The sequence below is a fragment of the Homalodisca vitripennis genome, chromosome 1 (genome assembly GCF_021130785.1).
Source record: "Homalodisca vitripennis isolate AUS2020 chromosome 1, UT_GWSS_2.1, whole genome shotgun sequence".
NCBI classification, from domain to species: domain Eukaryota; kingdom Metazoa; phylum Arthropoda; class Insecta; order Hemiptera; family Cicadellidae; genus Homalodisca; species Homalodisca vitripennis.
Window position 1 is genome coordinate 72,616,207 of NC_060207.1, and position 18,706 is coordinate 72,634,912.

The 18,706-nt window shown below is 33.4% G+C and overlaps 1 protein-coding gene across 1 annotated transcript in view; it reads right to left on the bottom strand.

Moving 5' to 3' along the window:
• LOC124364461 (transient receptor potential cation channel subfamily A member 1-like) overlaps positions 1-18,706 on the bottom strand; it is a 147,608-nt gene that overhangs the window by 53,776 nt on the left and 75,126 nt on the right. The window contains 3 exon segments of the mRNA XM_046819971.1: positions 1,138-1,333; positions 3,301-3,391; positions 9,046-9,202. Coding sequence (XP_046675927.1) covers positions 1,138-1,333; positions 3,301-3,391; positions 9,046-9,202 — 444 coding nt within the window.

The window sequence follows — 18,706 nt, forward strand, 5'->3', positions numbered from 1 at the left end:
TTATTTGGATTCTGCAATTAAAACCATATCATTGTTGAATATATACACGTTTATTGTATTGCCAGCTTATGAAATAAAAATTTCCCGAGAAACATCAATCTGTGTTTTAAATCAAATTAAATCAAGCCACATCTGGATACATGGCTAAAAGCAATCTACTCTATAAAATAGTTTTTAATTTAAGAATTAAAATTTGCAATTTCTTTATAGAAATTTAATATTATTAATAGGAAGTTAACAAAGTTATTGTCAGCCAAATATACAAGGCGTGTCGTTATGCATTAGCATGAATAAAATATTATATTAAAAATCCATTTAAGCAACGTTTATTCGCTTTCTACGTACTTTATTTACACCGTTTTGTTCAGAATAAAATCTTTTATAAGTTGTATGAAAACTTTTGATCTGTTTCCTAGTAAAATAATAATATTCCTAATAAAATATTGTTGCTCATTAATGAATAATCTGTTTTCACTATATTTTTTACATTGAACACTGTTAAAAAAACTTTTAACAGTGGGACTTAACATTAATTTGACTTAGATTTATGGGACCTGTTTTATTCAATTTATCAGGTAAAAGATCATAAGAAATAATTAATTTCGCCCATTAATCTAAATTACCAGATCTTATTTGCACGGTAAGCTGAAATCCGGGAAAATCGTTCGTTAGTCGTAACTCGCTGACGAAGTATTTCCAGATCCCTCAAAGTTTCTGCATATCCTCGTAAATCACTTTGTATATTTCAAAGATCAAACATTTAATCTAAATTGATCCAAAATCACCTTCATTCGTTTGATTTAAAAAGTTATTACAGACACTTCAAGTCCTTCTAAAAACGTGTTTGTACGTTCGTCTATTCGAAAACCCTTAGCAGGAATGTCCTATAGAATTGGTGCTTAGTTCTTAGGATACGTGACAGGACTATTGATTTTAGAGACAAGAGATCAGTGAAAAGAAATCATCAATTGTCACCAATCCGGGGGAAAATAGTGAGTTTGGTTCAGACTTTCTTTACATTCTGTCAGGTCTTTCGGTATTTTGTTAACTAGGGTTATTTTTTTCGAAGGAGCTTATACTTTACAAATTAATCTTGAATTGTGAACTAGAAAGCACAGCCAGGTGTATGTGACTCACCAGAATACGGGCACACTCGTCGTGGTCCAGTATAGCAGCGATGTGGAGGGCCGTGCGCCCGTGTTCCCCTCCTTGTTTCGTATCGATGATGCCCTTGTATCGGGTCATCCGTTCCAGCACTGACACCCTGTTGAGCTCCGTGGCCAGGTGCAGAGCAGCCTGCTTCTTGTGGTTCAGCACGCTCGTGTCTACGCCCCTGTCACGATCAGACAAGATTTGTCAGGTCAAGAGTTGTAAACCGCACTAGCTCAAGATAATTCTAGAAAAGTATCGTTTATTATTACACAACTTCAATAACTGAACTAGTTAGATAAGTAATTGGCATGTATAAGAATTATATTGGAGTGAGTTGAAAATACTGGAAGACCACCCATAGCACTTTTGTCATTCTGAAGGGAAACCATATTTGCTTCCCCAGATGCGTTCACTTCTGGCTGGTTTACACCTCTCAGTAGAAACTATACTGGGAACAGAAAAAACCAATGTGTCACTTAAATCTGGGTAGCTAAGATATGTCCAGGAACGGCAAATCACTAACAGCAAATGTCAAGATATTGGTATAAGAGAGTTGGTCGAAAGGCCTAGTTTACTGCGGAGATTGACTGTTGGCTAAGGGGTCGGTAGAGCTATCTTAGTGTTAAAGGCTAGTGCAAGCCTAAACTGGAGAAACATCTCCCTGTCCGCTTTAACTGTAAGAGGCTAGATGAGAGCTAGCTTCTTCTTCTTCCAAGGTGACACGACTGAGATAGTGCCCATTCATGGGATCTCGACTGACCCCTACCCCCAAACTTACCTACTCTGAATATCATGTCACTCCAAAAGCAGCGCGAAGGTCTCATTAGGACTTTTCAATTTGAATTGGTTACTCTTAAATGCTCATAAATTACAAGGGTCGGAACGCTTTGAAAAATTAACTACTGCTAGAATGAATTTCCTGAGCTTTCTATAAAGGCACAGACTCATATAAAGATATACATCATATTACTTAATCCCGTATAAAATAATTAACTTTGTAGTTTTTAACTCTATAAATTGAAAACAAGCATTAACGTTCCACAAGGTTAAGCACGTCCCAGTCAAATGTCTTGGAGAGAACGTCAATCCTGAAACTGAAGAATTGAATGATATCTAAATAAGAAGTGTAGACGACGCAACATTCAGTTCATCTGGTGGGAATCTCTCTCTCTCTCTCTCCCTTTCGTCATGTGTTTGTTCAGCCTGTTGGCGTTGCTGTCTAAATTAATTTCATCTACATTCCGTCAAGTCAAATGTTTCCTTACACATTTCAACAGTGACAAATTCAACAGATACATCTCCGAAATGTATTTATAAAATTGTCACATTCCATCTGCCACACAAATGTTGCTAACTAACGACGAATAAATTTTAATGTATCAAAGAGCAGAACTCTTTTACACTATCGCAACTACAATTTTTGTAAACTTTAGAGTTTTCAATCATACACAAACATTTATTGGTTTACTTTCGATTACGCTTTTAAAATGATCCAACCATTTACAAAAGTAGTAGATCCGCTTAATATAAAAAATCCGATATAAAAAAAACATATATTGCTTATGTAGAAAAAATCTCAAAACTTTTTGTATTTCATTTTGTATATTCCATAATTATGTATCTTATTTAAAAAACCGTGTTGGATGCTTATTACTTAGATCTTTAAAATAAGACAACTATCAAAATTTTACTATTCAAAATGAGGTCGTAAAAGTATTTGAAGAGTTAAAAAGGTTAATATTATTCTTATAAATTATATCTGTAAAATGAAACATTTGAAAAAATGTCTACGTTCAAAATTAAGGGCGTAAAAATATTATACCATTGTTCTGATAACTCAAGGTCGCTTCATTACAGTCGGTTCTTTAGGGGTTTCACCGCCACCTCACTGGCCATCTCTCTAATGGAGGCAGTGAGTTATTAATAGTATGAATAAGTACGTATTGAGACTTTAGAAATAAACTCAATAGTTTCACTTCCATAAGTCGTGCCAGTAAAAGATTACACAGCTATTTCCACACTGTTCATACGACAGGAGCCCATATAGCTTGTGGATATGTTCTTAAATCAGATCAGCACTTCTGGGATGCGGGAAAGTATATTCTCCACATTCTATAGATTTGTAGCCTAGGATACACAGATACTCACATTTGCAGAAGGTAGTCCACGACCTCTAGAGAATTGTGTTCAACCGCAATGTGCAGCGGCGTGTTGCCCGTGTGGTCTTGTATATTGAGATCTGAAACATTACCCTTTAATTACGGTTTGGTCATGTGATGACTTTATCACTTCTTGTTGTCATAAATTACATATCAAATCATCGTAATAAACCATCAGTCAAGTAGCTACTGCGATAAGTTAACAAATTAATCACTATAGGGTAGTTAAAAATTATACTCTTATAAACCATATTATTTTAACAGTATTTTTACTGTACACTCAAGATGACGATGTTTGTGATGATATTCACAATGTATGGGCCATTCACGTCTACATCCGGCCATTGTAATCTACTTGCTCTACTTATAGAGCAAGTAGGTGCTGTTTATAGTAGCCTCTTATTCTCGGTGCTGTTTTCGATCATAAAGGCTGTGAAATTTGACACCCACACATGTTCTTTAACACGCAGAAGTTGAAAAACGAAACATCTTTTTTCTAGGGTCAAACCTTTTTCAGCTCCTAATGGTTGGATGAAATTTGTGAAAAATCTTTATTTTGTCTGTTGCATAATATGTGTTGAATTTACTCTTTACAGAAAATTGGGACATTAAAAAAGAATATTTTTTCTAGAGGTTAAAACTCTATTTAGGACCTATAGATGGTTGATCTTGAATTTTCTGTTATTTTTCTGTTGAAAGCATGAGGCACATGTGTGTCAGATTTCATAATTTTAGGACATAATTTTTTTATATTCAAGTCATAAGGCACGTGTGTGTCAAATATAATCTTTCTAGGACATTGAGACGTTTAAAAACAAAGTAACTTATAGTTCTTCTAGGGGATGCAACCCCATTTCTACTCCTGCGGTAATTTGATTCTTATGAAAATACTTTAGTTCTCCATGACGAAAATGCCAAATTTTTACTTTCTGAAATATCGGGAAGTGGGAGAATTAATGATAAGTGAGCGACAGCTTTGTATAAGGATCTAAAATATAGTAATAATAAAGTTTTAAAACCTTTTAAATTACGTACTCGTTTATAACGTTGATAAAATAATCCAGCAATAAAATATTCATAACAAAATTATACAGAAGAATGTGAGTATAACATTAGCATCTTATAGACATAACATTTTATAACAAGTACTCAATAAGTTCTAGAATCTCTTTCACTGAATTTTATGGGACCGAAGTAATTAGGTTAAACGTAAAGTCGGTTAATGCGGAATAATAAACAAAATCGTACTTTTACAGCAAAAACACATTTGCACCTACAGTTCTATGATACTACTTTGAAAAGGTATTGAGCATAGTTTGTTCTTTATTTTATCGCACTGTCGTTATTTTGTTTATAACAAATCGTTTTACGCTCGGAATCGATTCTAATCAGATTTCGGTTATTCGAGAATTTATTGTAATTCGAAGCACTTCATTCTCCTAACTATCCACGATTGACAACAAAGTAATTGAGAAGAAGCAAGCGGTGTGGCGATATCACCATTAAGAGCTCCATTCTTTAGTGTATAATCCAGGGGTGGAATCTGAGACTCTTTGCAAATCTTGGATTACTCTCTGTTGAAGTCTGACAGCAAATGGGTTGTTTAGTGTTTCTCATTAGTGTCGTTTTCTTGCAGGCGTCAAGATTATATTGAGTTATCCTGAATAGTAAAACTACTGTACACTGATGTACTCCAATTATATAACTGTAATCGGAGTTACGGAGGAGAAGTGTTTCTCATTAGTGTTGTTTTCTTGCAGGCGTCAAGATTATATTGAGTTATCCTGAATAGTAAAACTACTGTACACTGATGTACTCCAATTATATAACTGTAACCGGAGTTACGGAGGAGAAGTGTTTCTCATTAGTGTCGTTTTCTTGCAGGCGTCAAGATTATATTGAGTTATCCTGAATAGTAAAACTACTGTACACTGATGTACTCCAATTATATAACTGTAACCGGAGTTACGGAGGAGAGCTGTTTCGGATTATAAACCTTAGCTAGTAGAAAATTATCCGACTTTGCCGTCAAAGTGTCTCTGAGATTGTCGCTTTCTACTCATCTACTCGTGACATTTAAAATTATAGCGCTGTAATTTTGGATTAATATTACGTGCAATTACGTGGATTAGTATTGGTATGTAAATAGTAATGGTAAGACTGAATAGCTTAAAATTAGAAAATACTTATCCAATTGAGAAATTGGTGCCGTTAAAACTTGTATATCAAAATGTACAATGTAAAATGTGTGTTTTTGTATAGCTGACTTTGTAACAAAAATAGTTTTAATAGTTCAATGTTTTTAATCTAAAATATCTAAAATGCCTTGGAATAAGTACTGCACACATACATACATACAAGTGAAGTTATGTGTAATAAAAGTCTCTTATGACACGTAATGTTTTAAATGACAGCAATTTCAAAAGAAAACTCTATACTTTGTATATTCTTAAAACTACACGATCTGATAACATTCAATATTTACGCATCCTTAACAGATAAAATAAAAAGAATTGTGATATTAACATTTTTAATTTTGTAGTAAGATCTGACCATTTAAAGAGTTGTACAAAAGTTGTACCGCAATAAATGAAGAGAACCGTACGGCTCTATCTATCTGAAAATGAGGTTTATGTTTCATTAAAAATGAAAATAATTTGATTTTATGTTTTGTCTCTTTGCCAATACATGATAGATGGAACGGCCTATTCAACGTTTAATAGAATTAACCGCTAAACTGTGGGAATAAAAGGAATTCTTCTCTATGGTGAGACATTAAATAAACAATTATTTCAACAGAACGAAAAGCACTTATATTGCCATATTGCATTATTAAGGTTAATACGTCGGCAATGTCTATTTTTGAGGGGCGAGACTGATTAATAATATTTCAACAAAAAATGTAGGCTTGTAGGAATGATTTCCAGCAACACTTCCATAACAAATTCCAATAGTCATGATTAAAAAAGAACTTTAACAAGTCAAAAAACGATCTCCTAAAGCTGTTGATTTTGTTTTCACTGCCAAAATAATTGATATGGAGGAAGTAATTTTATCTATTGCCAGATCTGTCAGATTATTAACTTTATTGATGAGATTAGTTTTAAAAATAAAATAAAATAAAGCTCAATTATATTCAATCAATGTCGATTTTAAAATATATTAACTGAATAAATTTGTTTATTATTAAAATACATATATATATATATATATATATATATATATATATATATATATATATATAATTTATTTCAATAAACATTGAATCGCAAAAAGTACTTGCTCCGCCGGGACTCGAACCCGGATCTCTCACTTGCCGTTTTATATAAGAGAATATATATATAAGAGAAAATAATTATATTCAACATTTTTGCCTCGTCCTTTATATATTATAAGTACAATTATAAAGTGAGTATTTGTTTTATAAGAAAGAAACCTAATTTAATTTGTATATAGTCGTCAATTGATAATGATTTATTGTTTCAATGTTATATTCATACATGCCAGATCAGAATGTACTGGTGTGAATGACCTGTATTCATCTACTCGGTATCCATTAAATCTCTCCAGACTTGGTGTTCAGATCGAATCACAACTCAGGACTAGTGAAGTGGCAGCTCTCAGATTACTTGTTACACCGATGTGTTTTGATTTAATTAGTAAACTGTTCGATCATAAAATAGCTCATTGTTATGGCTAATTGTAATCTTGTTCCTACTTTAGTAATATAAGACTATTTCGTACGTTATGTTGAAAGAATTTTGTTGACATTCTGAGCCTACTCTATAAAACTAACTCGATGAACATGCAAGATCTATTTTTTACTCCAAATAATTTATTTTGCAAGGTAATTATTGGAATATGTTTGGTAAGAAATTGAACTATGAATATAATTAAAATAAGATGACGCAAAAAAGCATATAAGATAAAACAAACAAACAAATCTTAAACGGTCTTGTTATTATCAAATTATTATTATAACTTTTGTGTCTGTTTCTCATTTTAATAATCTAAAGCGAAGGAGTAATACAATTGTAAAATTGTCAGATCAGGAAGGCCGAATATGCCCTGGATGAACGGCATTTATTTCCGACTCTGGTATCAAGGTGGAAGATGTGGAAAGGGGGCTTTCCATCACTGACCAAAGGATGTTTCATAAAACCCATTGTGAGACTGCAATGAGAAAACGCTAGTAAATAAAACAAACATATGTCAGTTATTTGAATGCATGACTCAGAAATTACTGATTGTGCACTTGATAAAGCTGGAGCAGCTTAGATATGATTTTCGTGTTATTGATTTTAATAATATTATTATTTACTCATTATTATTTTACTCATTATTTTACTCATTATTATCTACTCATAATAATGAGTAAACAAAATTCTCAATAAAGTCGATATATTTAAAACCCATTTACAAAGAAATACTCGTCACACTCCTTCCTTCCTCTTCATCCGACCTTTTGTCAGAAGTTTCCTTTATGTTCAAAGTATTCAACAGCATTAGTTCGTTCAGCTAAGACCTTATAAGATTTGTAATAAAAGGAGTTTGATCGTGAATGGATGTAGAGCAATTCTGTATTCAGCGCCATATTGAAAACTTTTGCAATATCTAACGTAGTGTAATATACCTTTTCAGTTTAAGTTTTGTTTTGATGTAATTTGAATTTATGTAGTTACAGCACATAATTGTATCTAAATACATCATCGTAAATGAACAATAATGTAGATAACCTATGAAGTAAATATAGTTGTAAATAGTATCTCTACAATATCATCCAGTGTTAAAAAGAAAAATAACTGACAGTAAAATTTTCAAATAGTATATTAGAACTATTCAAAAATTTTAAACGTAAAATATTCAATTATGGTCTTTAAAATGTGCGTAATAATAAAATATCTTGCTTTACAAAATTTGAAATGTTAACGTTATTCTGAAAGGGGGTTTTATGCAATTAGTTAATTTAAAAAATCTTTTCACTATATTTTAAAGTTACGGCAGAATGGTATGGTAACGTTAGCCCCTATAGGCTGGATCTTACTAAGCTTTTCATACGTACCGTTTTCCGCCAAGAAGGAGAGAAGGCTTCAAAATCAATTTCCCAGTAACGGTTTGTGAAAATAAGAAATTCATGCAAGACAGATTTGTTTTTAATTTGAACAAACGATGAGTTTTAACTCTAATTGCAATAAATATAATGGATAAAAATGTCCACGTGTTTAAGTAAGTTTACGCACAATTATTTCTTTTTTGTGTTGTGGTCAATAGATTAGTTATGAACAAATATACTACATCCTCTGTATCAAAATTTCGTACAATTTAAATACAGTCCTATCTTGATAATCCGACAGACATGGGACGAGCACATTGTCGGATTACCAAAGAGAAAAAAGCAAACACTATACTGTAAGAACAAACTTTTTTATTGTACGTACCTAATTATAGGAGGAACAATTTATGCATACATAGTATAATACATCTTTACACTTAAAAAAAATCAAAACCGGTTTTTTTCTTCTTCTTATTTAAAGATTCTGTTCACTTGTACAGTACTATGGTGGCCTGAGCGGCCAGCGCCGACTGCTGATAGCCTTTTTCGAGCGTGTCGGACTACCGGACATGTTGCACTGGCAAATATCGGCAAAAGCAATTTTTGAAGGAAGCGTTCGCAAACTATGTCTAAAAACATAAATAGTTGTGACAAGTATAGTTCCACAAAATCTGTACTTACCACCACCATGGCTGTAGATGAACTGCAGAATGTTCAGTTTACCGCGAGCCGCCGCCTGATGTGCAGCAGCCCGCCCCTTGGAGTCTCGGACACCCAAGCGCGCCGGTTCCGCCAAGAACAGACGGTTGAAGTCTTCCAAGTTCCCGCTCTCGGCTGCCTGCAAGCAGACGGTAGGTGATATATATGGTATCAAGAAGCATAGTACTTTCATTTGAAGATTGGAAGGCTGATATCCTGTTGGTGATATTATTATGGCGGTTTCTAGTATAAAGATAAATAAATAGAGGTGCAGTCTTGTCCTTGATGCTTCACATCTTTTATGAGACATCGTTCTGTCACAACGGAAGCGATGAGATGTCACAAATAGTTGTAGTTTAACCTAGAAAGAGATTTAACTTTTTTATATTAATTCACCAAACTTAGGGCCAGGCAAGTGATATGGGTATGATTATCCAGTTCAGTAAACATTTATGTTTAACAGTACTTTTAATGGCTGAAACACATATATATTACAAAATAAATTAATGTAGTATAAAACCAAAGATGTATTTGGTCTTCTTAGTTTGGTTGCTCAAACACGTTTTACGGCCAAATCTATACTATTGTGCAACAATAGTAATTGTGTATGTGTTTTCATGCATCTGTATTGAAATTTGACATGCACATCCTTAGGGTCCCTGAAGCACTTAGGTTATTTAGATAATAAAATAGTTTTAGTAAAAATGTCCACGTCGTCCCTGTTTTCCGTAGGAAATTGCGTGCGAAGCCGCAGTTATGGGTTATATGGTGTTATGGTAGCAATGCTTGCCCGGCAAATAAGAAGCCCTTGAGGTTCTACGGAAAGTAAAAATTAATTATTATCAATCAAAATTAAATTGGAATTTCTACAAAAGTCAACGAACATTAATTTAATAGATATTGATGACGATGGTTAGTGAACATGTCGCAGCTAATAATCAAACGCAGAAAAAATCTGAAGACTCAATTTTATGTAATAGTTTTCATCGGATTATATTAAACTTGTTTTTATAGTTCTTGTTGTATTCAAATAAATCTCATTATTTGTTCTAAATTATGTAAAATCAATGAGTATGATGTACACAACTGAATCACGTTGTGAGCAGTGAATATTAGAACTACCAATTTGATCTACCTTTCAAAGATTGCTAAGGTGTTTTTAAGAATCTGTTAATACTGACACGTGTAGAATTGGAAGAAGTTGAGAGGATTGGAAGATCGCACGGAAAGAATTGTGAGGTTGATTGCCGAGCGAGCTACTGAACCGGATAACAAGCTCACATCTTAGTTCCGGCCGTGCAAGCTAGTAGCTCTTAGCTCTACTGCTCACGTCGTGCTTAGCTTTCCTGTAGTCTGCGGAGAGTCTAAACACCTGATTGGTTCCTTTCATCACATCGTGTTCAAAAGATACCAAGCATAGATATCTGGTGACATTGCTCTACACTTTCCAATTGTTGTGGTAAAATGTACTGACTAACTTTTAGCTTATTTAGGTAAATTCATAGAAAACTATATACTTGGTACGTGGGCCATTCTCAAAGCCTTGCTGATTTTTACCAAATATATCTTTGACAAAAAAGTAGTTTTTAATTTTTTTGATTTTTATTTATTTTGGTTTATTGTATCTTTTACTTTATTTTTGTACACAAGGTTCCAAAATTGTGTTGTATTAAGTGCTTGTTTAAAGAGATTTTTCCTCAAGGAGAGTAACAAATCTCACGACCGTCACAGCGCTTTTAAAATTATTTTTTTCATATGTAAAAATACTCTAATTACAATTATTGTTTAACGATTCATAAAACCTACCTATAACAATTTCAAAATCATGAAAATACATTCTTAGATTTATATTAAAGTAACTTTTTTAGGTGATATTGTTGCAAACATAGTATCATTCCCAGAAAAAAGTACAATTTTGAGTATTTCCATAGTATTCGATGACTAACTTCAAACCTAACATTTTTTTTAAGACAACCCATAATGAGTACTATTCAAATATAGAGGGATTTCAATAAAAAAATGGACTCGTCATGATTTAAATTTTTTTTGGCCTGTGACGGTTGTGAGTTTAGTGTGACGGTTGTGAGGTAAGTGTGACGGTTGTGAGTGTTTCCTGATGCTTGTGAAAAAAATGCAATTTTTCGTTAAAACTAACCTTAGAACTATAATATCATCGATGGTACTCAATTTTCTGTATTATTTATAATTTTTTGTTTAATTATATTATATTTATAGTTTAATTATATTTCCCCAGTTTTTTTTTTACAGAAAAGGAAAATTATACAGAGATTTGGATTTATTAGTTTATTATAAATTAATGCAAAAATTGTACTGAAACAAAACCTAGAGTAGTTTTTTATAACATAATGAACCTAAAGAAAAAAATTAAAAACATAGTTATAGAACAAAACAAAATTAAAATGAAACAGAATTTGAGAATACGATCCAACTGTGAAACTTTACTGGAGCACAACCTATGTTGATAGACTATTTATTTCACGTTTAAAGTTATATCAAGGTCTTTAAAGGAAAAGATTCCTCCGTGTCATGTGACCTCTGTTAAAACTTGAATTATATCTTTAAGTTGGACTGAGGCGATGTCCTCGGCATCAGGGAAAATAAATTTTCCACCAGTTGTTTTTGTCAAAAATGTCACCTCGCAGTCACCATCAGCATACATTTTCGTCACTTGTCCAATGGGTAACAGTCTTTTTGTTACAAAATCTCACTAGAACAAAGTCATCATCGGAAAGATCGTTCACAACACTTTCTGGTTGATTAGGAGAAGTAGGGCTAGTAGAATTGTCCAACGTTTCATCTTCATCCGAGCTATATACTTGATGATATATACTCATTTGAGACTGTATTTTTTGGATTGTAGACCACCTAAATCTTTAGTTAGGGAATAAAATAAAATTTATTGTTTATTTACGATTTAACCTTATTAAACGTAAGAAATATTAAAAAAAATTTAATTATAGTATTAAAGCAAAGAGTACATATATTATCATTTTCTGTTTAGCTGAACAATATTTTTCTTTCATTACACTGACATATTAAGATGAAATTAAACTGTAACAAACAATATTAGTTATAAGAAAAATATCAGTTTAAAATATATTTCCAAAAAACAAGACATGTGAAATATTTATGAATGAAGATATTAAATAAATAGTTTAAAAGGATACTAGTAGACGGCGTAGAAGAGTTGTTATCAGCATTCAATTAGTTGTGGTCATATGTTGTTTGATGGGTACACATTGTCTTGTTTCTGCAGTTTATGCACGACAAAAACTACAGTTCAGCTTTTTTGGACCATCTTGAGAATTCCAGACAACCTGGTGAAGCATCATTGTATTCTTGATCGGCAGCAAATTTAAGTTTTTTTTTTTTTTTTTTTTTTTTTTTTTTTTTTTTTTTTTTTTTTTTTTTTTTTTTATAAATATCATCGACTTCTATCATACTGGCTTCTTCAACTTGTAAAATAAGTGGTCTCATGTTGCCTACAGAGGCCAAGAACTGCTCAATGTTTGCTACATGTTTTCCCAGACGAACTGCAGAGTCAGCTGTTCTTTTTACAGTACCGCCAACACCGTCAGCAATGCTTTTTCCGTGTCCAGCCTCACTGAAATTGTAATAACCTATTTGGAACCCAAACAATTTCATAAAGTGACAAAACAGGAAAATGTTACTCTTATTCCTGTACTGTTTTGTAGGTCCATCGCTCATGATGTGTACCCTAGTAACGTTCTCGTGATTTTCTTTTATCTTCCTAAATATAGGGAGAAGGTGAGCCCAAATTGCAGCTGCATCATGACGATTACATAAAGAGACTAAGCAAAATGTCCTGATTTTGATTACAGAGCTATCTTCACACATGGTTTTAGCTAGGTAAGCACCTGTATGAAGGGCAAGCTGTTCATTCGAAGCTCCGAAATGACGACTTTGAATTTCACTTGAGTATTTCAGCTGGTAGTTTTCAGAAAAATCTACCACGATGAATACTTCATCATCATTCAAATTAGTTCTCACGTACTTTAAAAACTTACTTTGGTTATGCACTCTAAACTTATGTTTCATGAAAAATACTATCTGAGAGCATAAACTTGTCTTTCAAAGTTTGTAATGTACATACGACTTTGACTTTCTTAGTAACTTTCACAAGTCTTGTCTGTCCATTTTTAACTCGTTCCTCTGGAATTGTTTTCCATTCATAGTGGTATGTAATTGAATCCAATGGTACATCACAGCTTTCATTGAATAAAATCTTGCTCGACTTGCATATCGTACATTCTCTATACACGCAAGTTTTCTTGGTCACATCACAGCAAAGGCTACTCACTAAATCGTTCAAATTAACATGTTCTATAACTTTATATTGTTTACATTTTTGAAATATGAATGAGAAGTTTTCATGGTATTTGCACATGCAGGTATCTCGCTTGTTAGTAGGTCTATTAACTACCCAAAAAGGTTTTAGTCTGCAAAAATGTGGATATAAAATCTTGGCGCCCTGGGTAGAAACAAACTTTTTGTGAAGAGCCAACATGGAGTCCGTTAGGTATCTTAATTGCTTTTAAATTTTTTTTCTAGTAATGGTATCTTTGCGTCCAGGAGTAGAGAAAGAGTGTTCATCATCAATAAAGAATTTTTGCACTAAAACCTTGATGTTATGTGAATTTGCAATACGTTTTTTATTTCCAGGCTCTTGTAACTGAGTACTCTTAATTGCCATCTCGTTACCGGCTACATTTTCACTGATGACTTTTGATTCTTGTTTGGATACGACTCTAGAATGTTTTTTCTTCCACTTTTCAGCCTTTTTCTTTTGATGTTTCAATTGTTTTTCCAATAGCTTTATCTTTTTCATGTATTTGTCTCTTTTTTCGAAGTCTTTTTTTTCTGCTATCATTTTTATTGCCTCTTTGGTTTTTAAAAACAGGTTCAATGTGTAAGTCTGTAGCTGCAGACGGTGAATTTGGTGGAGATTGTTCATCAACAAAGTTCTCAATTCGTTGCTGCTGAAGTTTATTTTTTGCGTGTTTATGGTAACGCTTTCTCCATTCAGCTCTTTGTTTTCTCTTTCCACGTTCACTAAAGTCATTAATACTAGGAATCTTTTTTTCTTCTCTTCTTTTCCTACTGCGTTCTTTTTCTTTTTCTTTCATCATAGCGTATTTTTCAGGATCTTCACGAAGCCTCTCTCGTTGTTTTCTTTTTCTCTCAGCTGCAGCTTTTCTTTTGTCACTAAGGGGTGCCATCTTTTTTTATTTCCATTACTTGGTGGTGTATTCATTTCTTTTAAGTATAATAGTTATGTTCTGTAAAACCAATTAAATAAAAGAAATTGCTCTAAATCTAATAATAAATGAAAATAATTTAACTATTCTTTACGTGTTGAAATCTCAAATTTGTATTTTAATTTTTGGTTTTAGATATATTTCGTAATTCCTAATATTTAATAAGGAAACGTAATTTATCATAAAATATATTATACAAGCAACATATATTATCATAAACTCTTTATCACTCACGACCGGCTAGATCTGCTCACGACCGTCACTTTCTGGGTGTGACACCATTCCAACAACCACTTGTGTGAAGTAATGCACACACAGTTTATTAAATTTAAATCTTTGTAATTCTTTATTGACACTTAAAAATAGCATGACGGTCGTGAGTAATAAAGGTTACGTAGGCATGAATACTTACATAAATGATGGAAATACTGGAGAACTTCAAACAAAATCACCACAATTACAGACCATGCGTCGTTCAAACAATTCCACTATTCCATCCAGCTTGGATATAAAACTATTAGCGACATCCGGCATCAGTTATGAAAACTAAAAGTTACTGTGACGGTCGTGAGTTTGAACTTGAGGACAGAGTAAAAATGCTGCTTTTTACCAACTTTTACTTTTAAAAAAATACATCGAATGAAATAATAATAATACAAAATGCATTCTTTATTGAATCAAGACAACAAATAATTTTTATTCCGAAAAAAGGCTGAAAAACATTTAGTTCAAAACGGCATTCTTAGCTGGGGACAAAGGACCGTCGTGAGTTCAACCATAGTTTTAAGGAAAGGAAATGTGGAAATAAACATAAATTATGACCTTTAAAAATAATATCTATTAAAAAACATATTTTACTACGCATTCACCAAAAAATTGGGTTTTATATTAAAAAAAAGCTTTAAAACTAAAAAGGACAGTAAAAACCACCGCTATGAGAATTGCCCACGTAGTGCTACATAGCAATAATCGCAATATATAATTGTGGGCTATTGGGTGTAGTGGTAGCAATGCTTGCCTGGCAAGTAAGATATTGAGTCTAAGCCGAAAGTATCTTTTAAAATTTATCTTTATCAATCAAAATTAAATTAAGCTGTGAGAATTTCTACAAAGGACAATAAACATTAATTTAATCGATATTAATGAGGATGTTTTAAAATATTTTAAGAGCATAATAAATGGTACCCAGTTTGGTATACAATTTTCAATAAAACATTGTTAGGGATTAGGTGGTTACAATAGTAACAGCATTGAAAATCAGGAAGATAAATTATTATTACTTCTAGAGCACATGATATTTTTAACAATTTATTTTGTTTAGTTTGAGTATGTGTTTATGCCTGCGTACAACCTCAGTTTTTAAGAAAAGTTCTTTAAAATTTGAATAGCTCCAATGATTTTAGTGACAGCAGAATTACTGTAGACCAGCGTGGAGAAATCCTAAATCTAAAGGGGTACAATATATGAACGTTATAGAATCCGGTAATAATCGGCGAAGTGTACATGTTGGGGACCTTGCAAAGGGACGAAGATTGATATTGGTTTTATCTCATAAATACAGGTAATTAAGGGCATACACATCAACTCACCTAGATGCAATAATATATGAACGTTATAGAATCCGGTAATAATCGGCACCGAAGTGTGACATGTTGTGGGACCTTGCAAAGGACGAAGATTGATATTGGTTTTTATCTCATAAATAACACAGTATTAAGGGCAACACATCAACTCACCTAGTGCAATATATGAACGTTATAGAATCCGGTAATAATCGGCGAAGTGTACATGTTGGGGACCTTGCAAAGGACGAAGATTGATATTGTAGTTTTATCCTCATAACTAACAGTATTAAGGGCAACACATCAACTCACCTAGTTGCAATATATGAACGTTATAAAATCCGGTAATAAATCGGCGAAGTGTACATGTTGGGGACCTGTGCAAAGGACGAAGATTGATATTGGTTTTATCTCATAAATACAGTATTAATGGGGCAACACATCAACTCACCTAGTGCAATATTTGGAACGGTATAAAATCCGATAGTAATTGACGAAGTGTACACATTGGGGACCTTGCAAAGGACGGAGAGATTGATATTTGTTTTATCTCATAAATACAGTATTAAGGGCAACACATCAACTCACCTAGTGCAATAAAAACTCGTATTTGAACGGTAATAAAATCCGATAGTAATTGACGAAGTGTACACATTGGGGACCTTGCAAAGGAAAAGGACGGAGAATTGATATTGGTTTTTATCTCATACAATACAGTATTAAGGGCATACAACATCAACTCACCTAGTGCAATACTCGTATTTGAACGGTATAAAATCCGATAGTAATTGTGACGGAAAGTGTACACATTGGGGACCTTGCAGGCAAAGGACGGAGATTGATATTGGTTTTTTATCTCATAAATACAGTATTAAGGTCAACACATCACCACTCACCTAGTGCAATACTCGTATTCTTGAACAGTATAAAATCCGATAGTAATTGACGAAGTGTACACATTGGGGACCTATTGCAAAGGACGGTAGATTGAATATTGGGTTTTTATCTCATAAATACAGCATTAAGGTCAAAAACACAACACCAGATCAAAACTCACCTAGTGCAATACTCGTAATTTGAACGGTATAAAATCCGATAGTAATTGACGAAGTGTACACATTGTGGGGACCTTGCAAAGGACGGAGATTGATATTGGTTTTATCTCATAAATACAGTATTAAGGGCAACACATCAACTCACCTAGTGCTTATACTCGTTCGTATTTGAACGGTATAAAATCCGTATAGTAATTGACGAAGTGTACACATTTGGGGACCTTGCAGAGGACGGAGATTGATAATTGGAATTTATCTCATAAATACAGTATTAAGGGCAACAACACATCAACTCACCTAGTGCAATACTCGTCATTTTGAACGGTTATAAAAATCCGATTGTAATTGACGAAGTGTACACATTTGGGGGACCTCTGCAAAGGACGGAGATTGATATTGGTTTTTATCTCATAAATACAGTATTAAGGGCAACACCTAGTTCAACTCCCTCTACCTCAGTGTACACAATTGGGGACCGTGCAAGGACGGAGATTGATATTTGTTGAACGAGGCATATAACACCAATCAACTGATATCCGCAAATACTCCGTATTTGAACCGGTATAACATCCGATAGTAATTGACGAAAGTGTACACAATGGTGACCTATGCAAAGACGGAGATTGATATTGGTTTTTATCTCAATAAATACAGTATTAATGGGCACACCATCAACTCACCTAGTTGCAATACTCGTATTTGAACGGTATAAAAATCCGATAGTAAATTTTTGACGAAGTGTACACATTGGGGACCTTGCCATAAGACGGAGATTGATATTGGTTATTAAAAAAAATAATCATAAATACAGTATTAAGGGCCAAACACATCAACTCACCTAGTGCCAATACAGCGTATTGAACGGTATAAAAATCCGATAGATAATTGTACGAAGTGTACACATTGGTGACCTTTGCAAAGACGGCAGATTTGAATTAATGGTTTTATCTCAACCATACAGCTATTAAAGGGCAACACATCAACTTCACTAGTGCAATACTCGTATTTGAACGGTATAAAATCCGATAGTAATTGACGAAGTGTACACATTGGGGACCTTGCAAAGGACGGAGATTGATATTGGTTTTATCTCATAAATACAGTATTAAGGGCAACACATCAACTCACCTAGTGCAATACTCGTATTTGAACGGTATAAAATCCGATAGTAATTGACGAAGTGTACACATTGGGGACCTTGCAAAGGACGGAGATTGATATTGGTTTTATCTCATAAATACAGTATTAAGGGCAACACATCAACTCACCTAGTGCAATACTCGTATTTGAACGGTATAAAATCCGATAGTAATTGACGAAGTGTACACATTGGGGACCTTGCAAAGGACGGAGATTGATATTGGTTTTATCTCATAAATACAGTATTAAGGGCAACACATCAACTCACCTAGTGCAATACTCGTATTTGAACGGTATAAAATCCGATAGTAATTGACGAAGTGTACACATTGGGGACCTTGCAAAGGACGGAGATTGATTTTGGTTCTATCTCATAAATACAGTATTAAGGGCAACACATCAACTCACCTAGTGCAATATTTGAACGTTATAGAATTCGGTAGTAATCGACGAAGTGTACACGTTGGGTACCTTGCAAAGGACGGAGATTGATTTTGGTTCTATCTCGTAAATACAATGTTAAAGACAAAACATCAACTCACCAACATTTGAACGAAGCGGAAGTTAATACACAACCTTGATTAGA